The 17828-nt window shown below is 40.4% G+C and overlaps 1 protein-coding gene across 3 annotated transcripts in view; it reads right to left on the bottom strand.

Moving 5' to 3' along the window:
- Positions 1 to 17828, bottom strand: part of CLYBL (citramalyl-CoA lyase) — a 174533-nt gene that overhangs the window by 84633 nt on the left and 72072 nt on the right. For all 3 annotated transcript variants that reach the window (XM_055702708.1, XM_055702709.1, XM_055702710.1), the window contains exon 2: positions 155 to 344. In XM_055702708.1, the coding sequence (XP_055558683.1) occupies positions 155 to 344 (190 nt within the window). The remainder of the gene's footprint in view (positions 1 to 154; positions 345 to 17828) is intronic.

The raw sequence follows: 17828 nt of genomic DNA, 5'->3' as shown, positions 1-17828 counted from the left end.
CCAACACCTTCACAAAGCCTATCACTGTTACATTACTTTGTATATCTTAAGATTTATCTTGGTCTCTCTGGTTGTTACTTCCCCAAGGCAAAGGCAATGTTTTTCCACAAGGTCTCTCTAGTGCTGATCATATCACAAGATAATTTTTAATTACCTTTCTGTTCAGAGCCACACCATCTTCACAGTCCAGCACCGCACAATCTACATTTAGTGATGGGATTTTTCGTATCTTCTTTTCATCATCCGCAGGTACATACAGCACAGCTCGCCTGGGCACGTACTTGTGAGATGATGCAAAGCGATAACTAAGCTTAGGAACACCAGCTGGCAGAAGAGAATCCACCCTGTAAAGTATATTGTTAAAATTAGACTCTTGGCTACAATGTTGTAAAGAATACTTGACTATATTTTAAAAGAGAAACGTTCCTACTTAGTGCTGGTTTTGGGGTTTTTTTTTTGGTTTGTTTCCTTAGGAAGAGTTAAGGTAGGGAGATATAGGTATTACAGTTAATCACAGTATAAAACTCCAAAACTACTATGTTCAACAGAAGTTGCAGACTTAAACACTCAGAACTGAAGAACTGCCAGGGCTAAGGTTGTCCGTGCAGTCTTAATTAAGCTCCCTGTTCTGTGCACTACGGCAAGTATTAAATACAGAAGGGTGGTGCTTGGTTTTTCGCCTGTCATACGACTCCTCCATTGGATGAAGGCTGTGCTGAAAACAGATCAGGACCACTTTAGGGAGGAGGCTGGTATCTGCCATGTTTGCTCCAGGAGCTGGACAGCATGCTGTGAGTGAAGCAGGGGTGTTGATTAAAACAAACATGGGTTTGTGAAGTTGATTTTGCAACCTTGGTGTTGTATCAACAAACATATTTGCATGCAAATTTTAAATAAGCAAAATGGATGGAGGGGGAAATGAGGAAAACAGGAATGAAAATATCCCCCATGTAATGTGGAACCTCACTAATCCCAACATGTTCTCTCAGAAGCCTTCAGACCTTGAGATCCACAGCACTGACAGGGCTCATAAGCCCACCAGCATCAGCAACAGGTTGTTGGCTGCAGTGCCTTTCAAAATTTATAAATGCTTTATACACCACACTTCGGTGCGGGTGTGAGCCTGTGGTGCCACATGGCTTGAGTGGGTGGCATCCTGTATGGCCCATAGGCGTCAGGCTTGTGGCAGTTTCCACCCTGTGCCAGTATTCCCAGGGAGGGACCAGCCAACCCACCCCAGGCACAAGGCGGGTTGGTGCACTTGGAGGCAGTGGGGCTGCTGGGGGAGGCTGCCCTTGAGTACAGTAGGGAGCTTGCTTTGCACCATAATTACAAGCATAGAGAAATAAATTGCAGAGGGTGCCACTGTGTTTCATGGCCTTCCAAAAAAACTGCCTTGGCTGCTCCTGTTCCTCCCCATTTCATGCTGTACTCCCCAGGCCTATTCTGCTACATCAAAAATGAGGACAAAATAATACAATTTGCCTTCATACTCAGAGCACAAGTCACTTATGCCACAAAATAATCCTACCATATAACACCATTATGCATTATCATGCATATTATTCAGCACTTTGAATAATGCAAAGCTTTTCTAGCACCATGCTGAACATGTCATTATCGCATCATGCCAGGGACCCATGCATTTTCCTGTGCCCCTCTTAATAATGCTTCCCAAGTTGCTACACTTGGATGACGCATGGCTACATGTGGATGTGGGTTTTCTTCAAAGTGAATGTGACTAACCCTCTCAAATGTTTGGAAATTAGTTCAGTCAATCTAAATCAGGGCCAACGTGGCACGTTGCTGACAGACCACTACCATACTTGCCTTTCTAAGCTAACCCTGTTGAAGAACCGTCTCTTCCCCTGCAGTGTGCACCCTTAAAGCTGAATATAAGTCTTGGGTTAAAAATAGGAAGAAAACTTTTATTACATTTTATCTCAGTAAATTAAATTAAAAAGGACAATTCTTCCACCATCTCCTCTGCTGCACCTCTGCGTGTCCTGGGTGGAGCCACTTTAGGAGCCCACAAAAATCCACTGCCAGACTCTTCTTTGTAATATGCCTGGTAATGCTTAATTCGGCCTAAGAAATGCGGCAGCTTTGCTGTTAAATAGAGATGACACATTTTATTACAAGCGCTAGTGCTACCCTTGTTAATAAATCTTCTTAATCTTTAACAGCAAGAACTTAAATACTTAGGTGGTGGAGGTCCTAACAACATTTGGAGACATGCAACTGAGATCCACTGAGTCTCTCCTAAGTACCCTCTTTGCCCCTCTCCCACAAACCACTTCACGTCCCCTGCTTCATGTTGAAGTGGGGATGGTTACACAACTTGTGGCAACTCAAGTGGCTGCTAGTTAAATCTACTTAATCCCATTTTCTTGCAGTAGTACACTTTGGGAGAGCAAGGAGGAGGTGGAAGTGGAAGAGTGGTTTATCTCAAAGAGGAGGTTCTTTTTTCAGTGTGACACAGGGGTCAGTAAAGAAGTTCGAAATCCTTCACTAAACTTATAGGAGGGGACAAAAGTGATTAGTTTCTATTCTGTTTCTCTGATGGCTTCAACCCTGTAGTTCCCAAAGGCACAAAGGAGTCAAAGAGCTCAGCCCATTAATAGTTAACTCCAGCCTAGAGCCAAGCAGCCCCTGAAGCATCCTTAATGACTGACTGCTTCTCACCACCCCTCCAACCCACCAGAAACCTGATAAACATGGTTAACACTATAATCTCAGAGCATGCTGAGATGAGGTGTATCTCCTGCCACACATTTCCCAGGATTTCTTCTGGGCTGTCATCAAACCAAGAGCTGTTTGACCAGGTGGTTTCCCGCTCATTGCCTGCAAGCCCCATGAAGGCAGCTCTGCTTTGCATGCCACGCAAAATGGCGTGTAGCATCGTGCAGGTAAAACCTTCATTACCTGCAGACCAGATTTAGTCAGGTGTCACCACTGAGGTCTATGAACTTTTGTTTAGATGGGGGTGTAGTATGGCTTCCCCAGCAGACCTCCTGACTCCAAAGAAGTGGTAGATTTAATCCATTAAAATACCATCACCTAAAAGGCTTAATGTTAGAAATACTATGGCCTGTGAGCACTGGTATCTCTTCTTCAGGAATCAACTTTGTAGCCACAAGGGCCCAAAACACAGGCTACTCAGGACGCAGATTATTATAAAAATATACTGTCAATGTGTCAAATTAGTAGTTTTATGTAACATTTTAGCAAGTTGAAGCAATATTTTTTTCAAGAGGCATGGCCAGAAAAAAGAACGTACAGGAGGAACTGGTGTCAGTGGACCAACCTAGCATCCTTCTTCTTTCAAAACAAAGAGCTCTAGAAACGTACATGTAAAATAAAGTTTTCAACAAGTATGCCTAGGTGTTACTGCCGTAAATGTTTTCATTATTTTGACATGTATTCTTAAAAAATCATCTGCTGTTCTCACTCTGCATTTTCCTCACATAGTCATATTTTATGTTCCACAATAAAATGAAATATAGAGGAAGAAGTGGATTTATTAAGAAATCCATTTGCCTACAGACCTTTTTAAAACAGTGGCAAGGCCCAGTGTGCTATGCATATGAGCAGTTAGCTACTCTGGTAGGAAACACTATCCTGATTATCTTGACTTCTGTTATTTTGTTACTTTTTTAGGACAAAAAAACCCACACAGCACTGCAATCTCAATTATATTGTTAACCCCATGCCATAAAGAGGAAGAAAATCTTACATATGTTTCCTGACTGCAAGTATTTTAATGATTCAAACTAAGCTTGACTATGCTTTAAACTAAACACATGGACATAAGCCAAGCGAATTTGCTAAGACAATGTTTCTTCCTTTAAGCACTGTAAGTTAAAACAAGGACTAGGCTATTGGGTAATGCTCATTAAATTGTTTTACAGCAGCCTATTTTCATTCATAGCATCTAGCAGCACGCTGAATGCTCTTGGGTCTTGGAAATGAAACTAAATTTTTTCAGCAAACAACATTCTACTGAAGTCTTCATCAAATATGTAAAAGTAGCTGGAAAGTTAAAGTTACTCGTGATCCTCTGAGAACCATCTCACCCAAGAGCAAATAGTTCATCCTCAGGAAGGAGAAAAGAAAATCTTTTTGATGACTAAAAGACATTGCACGTTGCAATGGCAGCTACACAGTGTGACGGCAACCAGTAAAATTACCCCAAATTATACACATTTCCCTGCTTTAAACTGCATTTTCACATTCCAGCGTTGCTTATACTCACACGTATACTTAATGGTACACACCTGTGTGGTCTCATTGGAGCCAACAACATACAGCTCACAAAGTAAAGTACTCCCACAAGTGATTTTTGGGATCAGCACTTCAACCCACACCTCTGTTCCCTGTTTATCTGCTAGATCAAATCATGCCTGGAAGAGACACTACACCATGATCTGCCTAACGCATGGAAAAATACCCATTGCTCAACAGGCCAAATCTCTCCTACAATCTCTGGCACAGTGCTGGCAAAGTGTTTCTGAAGAGCATTTTTAGGCATTCAACTAGAAACTGTTAAGAAGGCTGGATAATTTCCACAGTGTGAGTTTCTGACCTGTATGCACATAACTGCATACCAACCACAATCCTGGATATCTGTGGTGCTGTGGCAGGACAGAACCGACCCAAGACCCCACTGAACACAACCCAGCTGATGCAGCAAAATGTCCTACAAATTATTTCTCCAATATGTGCACACACACTCCCCCCTGAGTAAATGTAATGGTTTTCTTATGTCGAATTTACTACAGAGTAGCTCACAACCTCACACAAATAACCTGCCAAAGACAAAGGAAACTTCTACAAAATTACAAAGCCCCGTAATTTGCATAGTAATTCTTTCTAATTAAGAAAAGAAGGTATAAGTTGTTTGTTATAAACAGCAGCAGGCCCTGTGCAAATACGAAGGGCTCGCAGCCGAGCTGAGTATTTGTCGAATCAAAGCAACTTGCCGGAGAGTTTTATTGGTACAGCTGCGGCGCATGCATTTTATCACACATGCTAATAATCCTGGTTATGGCACTAACATTTTAATCATTTGTTCTCTGGGCTTGTTTCTCAAACAATTAGCACTAATGAATGGCCAAAATACTTCGGATCATATATGTCTAATTGCAGTCAAGAGCGGTTATTGTCCGCATGTACATTTCAATTCACCTCTGGGGATAATGTTTGTTAATTGTATTTCTTTATATAGCAAGTGAAAAAAGGCTGTTCACTCAAAAAGGGACTAAGTGTTCTCTTCTTTCCCTTTGTTCCCACAAGAAGCTAAAGTCACTTCAAGAGGCACTTAATCCCATCATCCATGGTTACAATTGCCTTACAGCATCAATCAAAAAGAATCTGAAGTAAAATGATGCAGCTATATTGTGTAATTAAAAGCAATTCAGGTAGTTATTACTTGGGGCATTTTCCAGGTCCAAATACTTAAAACGGCACTGCAGGGATGCTAAATACTGTAGTGTTTTAAATTTGGTCATCTACAATATCTCACAGAGAAAGGGGAGGAATATGCAAAAAAAAAAGAAAAAAAAACTCCTAGTGTGTATTGTAAAAAGAAAGAAAAGAGGAGGAACAGCTAACGTTTGAAGTGACAAAATCTACAAGTCTCCATATAAAAGGGAAATAAAAATATCAAGAAGGGAGAAAAGGGGAGGAAAAAGAAAAGGACGGCAGTTTTCAAGGAAAAGAAATTCCTCGCAATTGTTAAAAAGTTAACATGTGAAAAAATGTTAACGTTTCCTCGCATGGTAAACAAAAGCTCATGTCACAAGCTTTACCATCTGAATACAGGTCCCCGAAATCTTAGTGCTTTCCTAGTGGAAATAAATCCAAGGTAAACTGAGCGATCTTTCTTGGGGGGGTGGGGGGGCGGTATAAGAAAAAAACTTAGGTTAAAAGAGAAGAGCTATATTTACTTTTGAATAAAGTCAGAACTTCGGGAAGGTACTTTACCTAACAACTGCCACTAACCCTGATCCAATTATGCTAAAATTAAAACTGGGGGATTATCAACATATGAAACCCTCAGCTTTACATTTTGATTTCTTCCTTTGTTCTAGACTCACTACGGTCATTTCCCTGACCTTCCAAAAACTAATTAAGAAACCCCCAAACCTGAACTCTTGCCAGGGCAGGCAGAAGCCACCAGCTCTCGTAGGTTTGAGATCTCTTGACAAGCAACTTTCCTCCCCAGTCAAAGTGCTTTGGAAGAGGCTTTGTCTAATTTTAAACTTCCCTCCATCAGCCTGATACGATCTCGTACAGATGTAACATGGATATTAATTCCCCTGAAGCTGATAGGAGATACACAGGTATAAAAATGGCCCCTGTCTCTCAAGTCTGAAGGAGGTGAAAGAATAAACTCTAACACTTTCACAGCATCCTCAGGGAGACAGGCAGTCTGCACCCAGCCGCGGGGACTGCGAGCGGTGGGCTGAAGAAGTGCTCACAAAAACTCAGCGAATTAAGAAATTTAACCCCCGTAACAACCAGCTTTGGGTATCAAAAGGGACAGATTGGAGGGGGTTGCTCCTGAGCGCGGTTGCCTGCTGGAAAAACTGTAGCGGGGAGAAATGAAAAGGGGGCTTCCAAGTGACCTTTTGCAAGCGCTTTTCTCCAACTGATCAGGACACATCACGTTACAGCCAAAAAACAGAGAGGCGAACCGAATGGGGAAGGGGAGCCCCAGCGATAAAAAAAAATCACAAGGCAGAGGAGTGTGAGTGGAAGCAAGCAGTTCAGGTTTAAATGGAAACTCAGTACCAAATCCAGAGTTGCGGGCAACTAATTCTAGGAAAAATATGTGTCTTTGGCTGCTATTTATAATTTTTTCCTCTCCAGTAAATTGATATGGAAGTCATATAACTGCACACCAGAGAAAAGATCAAATATAAACCAAGCACTTACTGACAAAGGCTTAAAATCACGGACCCCTAAGCCATAAAATGATAAAAGGCTATCATAGGTTAAATAGTTAACCAAACTTTCTCCTCCCACCAGCACTAAATGTTAAAAAAAAAAAAAAAAAAAAAAGACCTTTTATTTACCCCACCATGTTCTTTCAACTACATTTGACCCTGTTGTTTTGGTTCACTCCAAGCTCCATCATGCCTTGAATTGCTTTTGACTGAAGATCAGTTGTTTTTTGTTTTTTTTTTCTTCTCAGTTCAAAATGGCCAAATTAGACAGCAAGGATAAAAATAAAAGGACCAGTTTGTTGTGGGGTATTTTTTCTTATATTACTAAAGTCTCCTGCTTTCATGGCAGCAAAACCAGTCTGTTTGTGAAGAAGAGGAGAGTGCTACTGTTCTTTGATTTAATAAAGGAATTTTAAAAGAAATTTAAATAATGGCTTAGGGTGACAAGGGCTGACGCTTCCTACTAATGGCAACAGGCTGCTTCTCTCGGGCAGCCTGTGTGTGTGTGTTTGCTATCATCCAAGGTTAATTGGTGTCCTGTCTTGGGGAGCTTTAACATATGTGACGTACAGTCAAGGGTTTGCTCCCTTCCTTGCGGTGTGGATAACTCTGAATAACTTGTCATGCTCACAAAGTATTCCCGAGCTGAGCTGTGCCTCACTTTGCTTTTACTCTTAGCAAAGTTTCTGGCTCCTTGGGATGCTTTCTGCTACTTAATCAAACCACTCACTGCAAGGCAACGGAAAAGCACTCTGTGACAATTCACTTTGCCACACTAATCAAGGGAAGGTGTAGTTAAGATAACAATTAACTTCCCTGTTTTCCTAAATATAAAGATATATAAATAAACATAAACACTAAATATAAACAGTTTTGAAGTTCTAATTTCTACTAGTAAACTGTAAGTGCTTTTATGTATTTAACTAATGTTGTTTCTACGTTGCATTTTTTGAATCTACAACACTGTAAAGAGATTTTGTAAAATTTTGTTTAGCTATATACAGTTTCCTAACAGAAACTCTTCCATTATGTATTTTTCACAGAATTGCAACTAGCAACTGCAACAGAAAATTACAACGCATTTTAAATAGCAAAAATATACCACAATAAAGATAAAGATTCAATACCATATCGAGAGGTTATATAGGACTACACATAAAATTAGCCTTTTCTAAGATGTGCATTGAGGAGTAAGAAGAGATTACTTGGATGTATGACATCAATGTATGATTTGTTTTGGTTTATCACTGTTGTGTACAAACCAGTACGTACCAAGTGTGCTCAGGGCTGTGCAACACAAAGGAAAAAGCATGGCCTCTGGGGTCAAGCATCTTCCAGTTCAGGAGGATCAGGCACATACCAACAACAAAAGCCCTCCTGGAGCATCCCATGCCAAACTCTCTCTTAGGAAGTGAACATATAAAACTCACAAATCTGTAATGGTTGCACTTTTCTAAAGTCAGACCCATGTTGGTGGCCTCTGCAGAAAAGCTAAACTTTGAGGAGATTCTCTGTCACCGCAAAACCACTCTTGCCTCTTCCAGTTCTCCCCTCTGGCTCACTGTCGGGTACCTCCCTTCCTACTAATTCTGCCTGAACATTTTCACACACACCGACTCTGCACCCACCCATGTCTCTATGTACACAATACACAAAAATTGATAAGAATGTTTGGACAGAATTTCTTTTCTCACTGAACGTGCTTTTCCCCTCTTTTCTTCCCCTCTCCCCTCTATTCTTTCCATCCTGGTGCCCACACCAGGATACAGGGAGCATCCCCACTGCTGAGCTCTTGCAGCTCCTGCCACTGATCCAGCTGTGTGCATGTTGGCTAAATGCTGCAAGGTCAAGATCGAGACCAGGATTCAAAAATTCAGTGTTAATTACTGTGATTACAGTCTGAGTCCCAGACAGCCAAAGCCTTCCCAGCAGTTTAGGAGCGGACTGCTAACGAGTTATATGTAAAACAAGAAACAGGCACTTGATAAAGTTAGAATCAATAAAGTGCCATTCCTGCCTGTTAAATGACCTTGCTGTAACACAGAGCCACTATGCTCACCAGAGGCTATGCAGGTTAGATATCCATATTTGCACAGCATGAGAGAAAAGGAAAACAGTACAGTCCTTAAAATCAGTTCTGATTTACATGTGAGTTAAAATAAAATTACACTAAAGATGTGCCTGAGAGTATTTAGCAGAAGGAAATGAATCAAGTGTCAATATATCTGTGCTGCAGAAATAAGAAATTTGTCACCCACTTTGGGTCTTTCAGAATTTCTGATTTTTTAATGACAAATTGTCATCTTTGTAATTTTGGTTGTGGTGGGGATATTTTACAAACTGAGGTTCCTTTCATACTTCTGAGGATTTTTCACTAAATAGGCCATATTTTATCTTGATTTGAAATTTATGGCAGTCTATACTTAGCCAAAATACAAACAGCTCAATGATTCCTGTACTTAGAAATGTATGTAAATTATGCTCCTAAATAAAGCACAGACATTTTTACTACTTAGGAAAAACAAAACAATATTGCAGTCTTCTCTGCACTTTGAGATTGCTCCTGTAAACCCACTCAAGCATGTGCTTAGCCCAGAGAAATCAAAAGGACTAGTCAAACACTTAAAATTAACCATGTGCTTAAGTGCCTGCAGGACTGGGGATTAATTTTGGATTATGAAACTGTTCCATTTCCATGTGTTCTTAGGCTATACGTGGGCCAACCTGTTATTTTCAGGTTTTGGCACAGAGACTTGTGCAAAATTGAGACTTAGATGCATGCAGATGCAGTCCAGCTGGTGAATATCTTTTAAACAATATAAAGATGCTCGATCCCAGCTGGGGAAAAAAATTTCCACTCTGCATGATGTTTTCAGAGTAAGATTAAAAGTAAGATTATGATTTTTGTTTAGTCAAGCATTATTTTGTAGAAGAATTACTACGTAGAAGAATTATATAGAAGAATTGTTTCGTATTAAACTGAACTTACTCAGAATGGTTTCTGTGCCAAATAACTGAGCAGTTAAGAACAATTTAGCAAGCAATTAGTAAATATGAAACTGCTGAAGAAGAGAACTATAAAACCAAAATGCACCACAATTATATCAAAAAAGTAAAATGTTGTAATTACATCAAGGCTGATGCAATATGACAGAAAAAAGAACGAATGGACAATGCTGTTAGTTCAACAGCAACTCTAGGTACACTAATTGAAAACCAACCGCTCTCTGCTTTTGAATATAAGCCTGGTGGAAATTTTAAAATATTTCCTAAATGGACGATAAAGAAGAATGCTTGCAAATCCTGCAGTGCTCCAGGCAACACTTAACTTTAGAAATGTCTACAGGCAGAAATACTACCCTGCAGTATGGCTCAGGATGGCACAAACAAGCATCTGTGTTTATTTTTTAACTAGTCAGATTTATAAGAGCAATGAAATCCCTACATAAGCATTTTATATTGACCTGATATGGACTTACTGTTTTAACCAGCTTTTTAACTAACTCCACAAGTTAATAAAGGCAACTACATGAATCCTTACTGCCTATACATTAAGATAAGAAAAACATTCGTTAAGCAATATCCAGATTGTTTTAATTACAGTAATATCACTCTTATTTGTAGTATAATGTTCGTTAAGTACAGTATAACATTTTCTTAAAATGCCCCAGAGGCAGTTAAACTCTTGATTAGCTATAAAAAAAGAAATCTCCCTTAACTTCAATCACAGGAGTTAATGCCTACTGCAATGAAATTCCAGTACTTTTAATCATACAGAAATGTCATATGTAAATCTTATTAACCATGAAAACATTACATAAGATCAAATGAATTTTCTATGCCGCTATCACTACTCAATGTTAGCAAAACGTAGGAATCTTTCTCAGACAGTTGTGGTAGTAACAATAAGCCCAGCCCTATTTTCTTTGAGAATGAAATCAGCTGAAAACCCGATCTTAATTTATTAATTTCAAAAGACAGCCGGGAACGCCCCAAAACTCTGACTTCTATATTTGCACGCCTTTAACTATGTCCCTGTTCAATTATCTGAAGTTAAAACACACCAAACTAGTAGCAGTGGTGGGATTAAACAACCTTATGGAAACTACAGAACTTTATTTATCTACAGAAAATAAACAACTGGCAAAGCTTTATTATCCAATAATAAAATTTCCCTTTTTTTCCTGCCTTTTCCAGTGTGTTGCAAGAATGAACATTATTACTGCTTTTCTACAGATGACAATGAAACACCTACATTTTCTTCAGCATTTTTCCTGCATCTGCCCATTATTCCATACAGTTCTGGAAAAAAACTGTTCATTTTTTGTTTGCTAAAAACATCAAGAATTCAAAAAATCATGAACAGTGTGATGCACTAAAAATTGCAACATTTTTAGAGTGCAAATTGAAATATTATTTTCTGGTTCTTGTGTCCCTGGCTTCATATTTTCAAACTCTTCCTTGCAATAGTCAAAAGCCATAAATTGCCTTTAAAAGTAAAAAAAAAAAAAAAAAAAAAAAGAAGGTGAAAATTTAGGAAGCCAGGCTTAAAGGAAATACCAAATATTGTGAAACTAATGATAAAAAGGTGACAGTTGCCAGTTCATTTTGATCTTCCACATAGGCAGTGGCAGGATATTTTTATTACATAGAAACAGGCAAGCCAACCCCTAACGCAGCAATGGCCCTCCAAAATTGTCTCCTTGGTAAGGTCAGTAAACTAAACACAGTAAATTTAGTGCCCACCAGGCTCTCCAGACTCAGCACCTCTCCAGCCACCGAGTTCCCCTTAGTGAGCAATGAGCCTTTGCATGGCACTACCCCGAAAGGGACAAACCTCTCACCCTACTGAGCCGGTGGGTCGAGTCCCACCGCCCCCATGGGTGCATATTTGGGGTGTGTGGTCGAAGCCCTGGGTGCACTCTCCACAGGGGGACTCAGCCACAACCCTGCTCCCGGCTCGGGCAGCTCATTAAGCACCTTGAGGTGGGGAGCACACCTGGACGAGATGAACCTCACCGGGGGTGTCCAAGGCAGGGAACTAATCTGCAGGGACATCCTGGTCATATCATCACAGCCCGCCTTGCGGAGGATGAACTCTGCTGTGTAGGCAAGCTCAAAGACCATAAAGGCAGGGCAGATAATATGGAAGTGTGATGAAGGAAAAATGCTGGCCAAGGGACACATTTTAATATTAAATGCAGAAACCCACTATGGAAAAACCCATTTCTAAGCCACTTTTATAATTTAATAATCTACATTTTCACAGAACTCTTCAGATCAGCTTTGCCACATCCCCAGAGACTTAACAACTGGTCATAAACCCCTGGCTCCCAGGTCCCCACTGCAGATCCCCCACCTAGTAAGTTGCATCCCATTTGATCACTGATGTGGGAACTTGAAAAAATCATCATCGTCAAGAGTGGAAGAGAGATGGGGCGAAAATCAACTTCTCTGCAAATCAAGATGGGTTTATTTTTGCAAAAAAAGTCGAATTATCAGCTAGCAGCGCCTTTTGGGGCACTGAGAGCACCTGACAGGCCTTGCTCTATGCAAGTGTGAGTGCAGGCACTCTTATTACATGCTCTGTGGGAGTTTCTTATCTGTATTTCCCAGGTGAGATTATTTATGTGGTTACGGTTGCTACAGCATATATTTACCATGGCTGATGAACACATGAAAAAGCCAACTGAAACTTAGGTAAAGCTCAAGAGTCCAGGTTGCTCTCTGTGCCAATGGCCTGGATTCTTGGGATGCCCCTTTTCCCCCAAACACCTCAGTTTCGTTAAATATGGATTTCCTACCTCACTGCATCACAACATCCATCATCATCATCACTGGTCCCTCTCACTTAAAACCAAATTTTAGGGAACAGCCCTGTCCCTAATGGCTGCTTAGCGGGGAGGGAAGAGGTGGACATGGCTGAGAGGGAAGGGAAGAGAAAGGCAGGAGAAGGCATTGGCAAGCACACAGCTTGCTCAGGAGCACTGCGAAGAAGATATTCTTCCAGACTGCCCCAGTTTAAGAGTAAGGATTTTTTTCCCCTCTAAATTCTTGACACAGGCTGTTCAATATTTATTTACAAATAAGTGAGGAAGAAAAACACACTGCCTCCCTTGCAACCTGCACAAATACAGAAAATTGCTTTTATTTCATAATGATGATATATAATAGATAAGCAAAAGCCCTGGATTACATGAAAATAAAATCTATAATGAGAAATAGGATTAGGTCTACTTCCATATAACAGTTTTAATGACATTAAATGAGCAGCTGTGTTTCTCTAAGTAAGTGTTATAGCTTTCCACATCTGTATAAAAACTAAGCAACATACAGACTCTTTGAACTCACTGATATATAACCCTGTGGAAAAAAACTCCCTGTGAAAATATACAAAGACATCACTTGGTTTTCCTTTAAAAGTCTTCTTTAACAACCTCTGTCATGAATATAGGTTCAGACTTAAGGAAATGAGATAATTAGATTACATATGTCTTTTATCCTGTACTGGATGGAGAGGAACAATATTCCATTGCTCTATCTGTCTACTTATTTTTGTTTAGGTATCATTTTAGATATACTTTAGTACAAAGGTAAAATTGTATTGTTGAGATATGTTTTAATTCTGCAAAGCATGTCAGTGATCTGTACTTACATTAAGAAACAGAGTACCTCTCTCAAAGCTGAGATTATATATATGGAATTTGGATGGTTCAAAGCATCAGTTTTAGTCTCACATTGCCCCTTGCCATTATCTGTTTCCTTGCAGATAGGAGGAACATAATGGATGTTGCCATTTTTACCTTCCTGAATAACAGTTTAGTTGAGCTAGTGCCTCTGTAATGGCAAGATTTGTCATCAGAGACTAGCATCAGTTGTGCTGGGAAAACACTGTAGCATATTCACTCTCTTCTCCAGAACATGTTCATCAGGCAAAGTCTTTCCTCCTTTTTTGGGTCACTTGAGTTTAAAGGAGAAAATGCAAAATAATAACCTATCTATCCCTGTGTGCAAGCAAGAACAAAATGTGAGACACTGGACAGACAGTGCAATATCCCCGCTCTTAAAGGTAAGGCTTGCAACCACCATAGTCAGAGGTGAACATTTATTTATATATGTGCATGCTTATGTTTTTGTTTATATATTTATGTGCCTGTATAGATATCTACATACACTATCTATTTATTTATGCACATATAAATGTGCATATACATACATGTTCACGCATATAAAGACACCCAATGTGGCACAGTACAACAGTAGCACGTAACAATGGAAAGTGCCAAAAAGAATTATCTTCCATAAATCCAAGAAATAATAAGACTTTTTTCTACGACTTTTAGTCTCAAATATTCCTCATACTTGCTGGAATAAACTGCCTTTTCCTGCAGCTCCAGCAATGGCACTGGAGTGGCAATTCTTCAATGAAATATGAAGTCTCCCCAAGACCCTACATACACTAGACTGAAGGTTGTTCCACCATTAGTTATTGATGCCAGTGCCTTGCTTTTGCATTGCTTGTGGACTTTGCACCACACACTTTGCATCCACACACTGTGGGCATCCTGTGTATCTTGCAAGTGCAGGTGTGACCCTGCGGATTTACAGCTGCTGTAGACCAAAGACATATCTCAGTGAGCCAAAGCAGCTCTGCTCCTAATGTTACTGCTTTCTGTCTGCCAAATCTCTGCCAGAACAAAGCAAGCAACATGCTATTTCACATGAGTGACCCTCCTTCCATTTCATCTCTTGGAGCTCAACATTTGTAGCCCTAAAAAAGTAAGAGAATGATCTCATATCCTCCTTTCTTGTCCCTGCTCAGATTATTTTGGAGGGCAAGGAGGGAATTTAGCGGCTGTTTCATCAATAGTCTACTACTACACATTAAAAGATGGAAAGAAAGACCAACTTTTTGGCTGAAACAGCCATTTACAATGATAGGCAGAGGTACTGAACTGCACTGCAAAAGCAGAGGGATAACTCAATTTTTTCTTCCCTTTTGAGGTGCAGCAGGCCAAGGGCGGGCATTCCCTTGCCATGATGAGCCATGATGATCCTAAGGTATTTTCTAATCTAAATGATTCTATGAGCTGTTCTCAACCTGGCTTCTGAGGCTGCACAGGTCTTGTGCCCAGGCTGGGCTGTGAAAACCACAGCTGAGCCCTTTACAAAACAGACTCAAGTCCCCTGTGGCAACAGTGAAGAGAGGCATGTCCCTGGGAAAAATTCCATGCCTATCTTAGATACCTGATCCTAAACGGATATCAATTTAGGCTGTTCTGTACAGCTTTGGAATAGCTGAAAGGTAATTACCACCACTGCCATTGCTAGCGGCTGTGTTAAAATAATTTATTTCACTACATATTACAACAACTACTTCTTCAGAGGAAATATTCCATTGCTGGACATTCCTGATGCTCTACAAGATAAGTCCCAGTATTCAGCACACTCAAAGGAAAACAAATCTGGTGCAATCAGGCCTGAAACCCTGCTTTGCCTTTCAACAAATACAGTTATGTTTTGGGGTCTTTTAAAGATATGTTGTCCCTGTTCTTGTCCTAATCAGATATAATGTAAATTGTTTTCCCACCATGAAAACAGTCATGTCTGCTAACTCAAGCATTTCAAGGATCTCGCTAGATTTTGATCCTCAAAAAGGATATTATAAATACTAGTAAGTACATTTAATCATGCCTCAGGAGCTTATATTGGTTTGAAAAATAAATAACTGGGAATTAAGTTTTATGTTATTTTAGATATACCAATCTTAAAATATTCTGTTTCATTATTTTCTAGCCTCTGCAAAAAATGCTGCCTATTATGAACAAAGTGAACAGTAGACAAGTTCTAGACCAGGATAGATTGAATTATGGAGAAGTGAAGAGACAAGAGCCTGGAGAGACAAATAAGGCTTCAGGACTGTTACTCAACTAGATGTGTGTACATCTTGATTCAAAATACACTTTTATTACTCTATACACCTTTTCCATTGCTTGGAAACCAGCAACCGACAAACCAACGTTTAACCTAGCACAAGGAGTATTAGGGTGGCTTTGAATGCAGAGAAGATGGAGGACTTTGGTAAGACTGCTCACATTTGAGGGCCAGTAAGGAAGAAGATTAAAATGCTTCACCAGGAGAAAGAGAATAAAAGAGCAATTGTAGGCTGCAAGAAGCTAGGTCTGCTAGGGGGATGATGTGAGGAAAACCCAGGACCTCAGCAGAGTAGACAAGAAATCTGAAGCCAGTGACATGCAAGAGGCAGCTCTACAGGCAAGTCAAAGCAAGAGAGGCGATCCTGGACAGCCGGCACCCAGCAAGGCAGGGTGGCCCAATTGGCCAGGAGAGGGGTGTTGGTGAGATGGCCCCTGGGCACCAAAGGGAGGAACAGGTTTTGTGCAGGTGGTGAGCCAGACAGTGCCAGGACATGATCCCAACCAAGCCACCATGGGTGAAGACCAGGGAGAACTGGGGAGGAGTGTGGGAGGGATGCACAAGGACAGGGGGTGAGACTGTGAAACAGATACCAAACCAGGGATCCAAAAAGTGAAGCATGATAGGTATTCACTTATAAAGCCAGAAGAAAACAAGGTCAAAAGCAAGATTAAAAAAGTAAGGTGAAGATGTAATTAAAAAAAAAAAAAAAAAAAAAGAGGACAATGTTGGCGGAGATTTTCGTGAGGGAAGCATCAATGAAAAGCAGGGACTGAGAATTCTCTTGATACAGCATCAGAGACAGACAAAATGTATTCACTCATGGCAACCAGCTGCATCATTTAAGAAAAACAAGGGTAACCCGGTATAAGTCTTTGAGGATGAAGCAGTGGAAAAGGGAGCAAGGATGGGGAGTACAGGGGAGGAGGAGGAAGCAAAAAGGAGACAGTAGGATCTTGATTCAGCCACGTAGCTGAGCACAATGTGAAGAGTCTGAGCGCACTAATAATACCACTTGACTAAGCACCTTCCTGAATCAGGACCTGGTTCAGGAGCCTTCCAATCAAAGTCTGGGAAAGAAGATGTGTAAACCACACAGAACAAATGGCAGCTCAGCACGCAGAATGGAAATTAAATAGGAACTGAGATGTGGACCCCAGAAGAAGTTCTTCTGAAACCCTCCAACTCTGACCTGTCATGTCACCTCGCAGAGAAAGCAGAAAAATATTTTTACTTGTCCTACACACTGATTTCCTGCACACAAGTGATTGTTTTAATTCAAGCCTCTACACTGTTTTGCCAGAACTTAATGTTGCACAAAAATAAAGTGACTTCAGCTCCCTGTGATGCAGTGTGACTGACTGAACTTCCCTTCAGTAGCCAGAACTGCATCCATTAAATGTGTGAAATGTTAAAGGTAACAGTTCCCAACAACAGAAAATGAGGCAAAAGTAGTTTAGACCAACCTTGGGAACCAGTTTGCCAAAATTATGGGTGGATGCTAGGGTAAAAGGACAATTAATACAGGGACAGATGGCTAAGCAAAAACAAAAGCCATTATCTAAAACCTGACTATGGAAACCTTAGCAACTGATTGTTTAACAGAAGCAATTAAAGAACTCGATTAAACGCAGTAAATCAATAGTTAGGATTCTAAGGAATAAGAAAACCGAGGACTTGCCACTGTTTGTGGCAGTATCAAATACTTGCTGTGCTCATGTTAAATATTAAGGTGTGCATGTTTTATACATAATGGGCTTTTCTTATCCCTGTTAGAAAAACACAAACAAACTCCAGACCAATAATAAAATCTTTGGTGACTTGTCAAGTCTTAGAAAGCCGTAACAGGGTTCTGTGAGCAGTCTGCTGCTCAGGAGATCCTGCTGAAGTACGACTGTCTTTCCCTCTCCTCTTGATCCCCCCCTCCCAACACATGCACACATA

The sequence above is a fragment of the Falco cherrug genome, chromosome 2 (assembly GCF_023634085.1).
Source record: "Falco cherrug isolate bFalChe1 chromosome 2, bFalChe1.pri, whole genome shotgun sequence".
In the NCBI taxonomy this organism is placed as follows: Eukaryota; Metazoa; Chordata; class Aves; order Falconiformes; family Falconidae; genus Falco; species Falco cherrug.
This window is presented reverse-complemented; position numbering and strand designations above follow the sequence as displayed.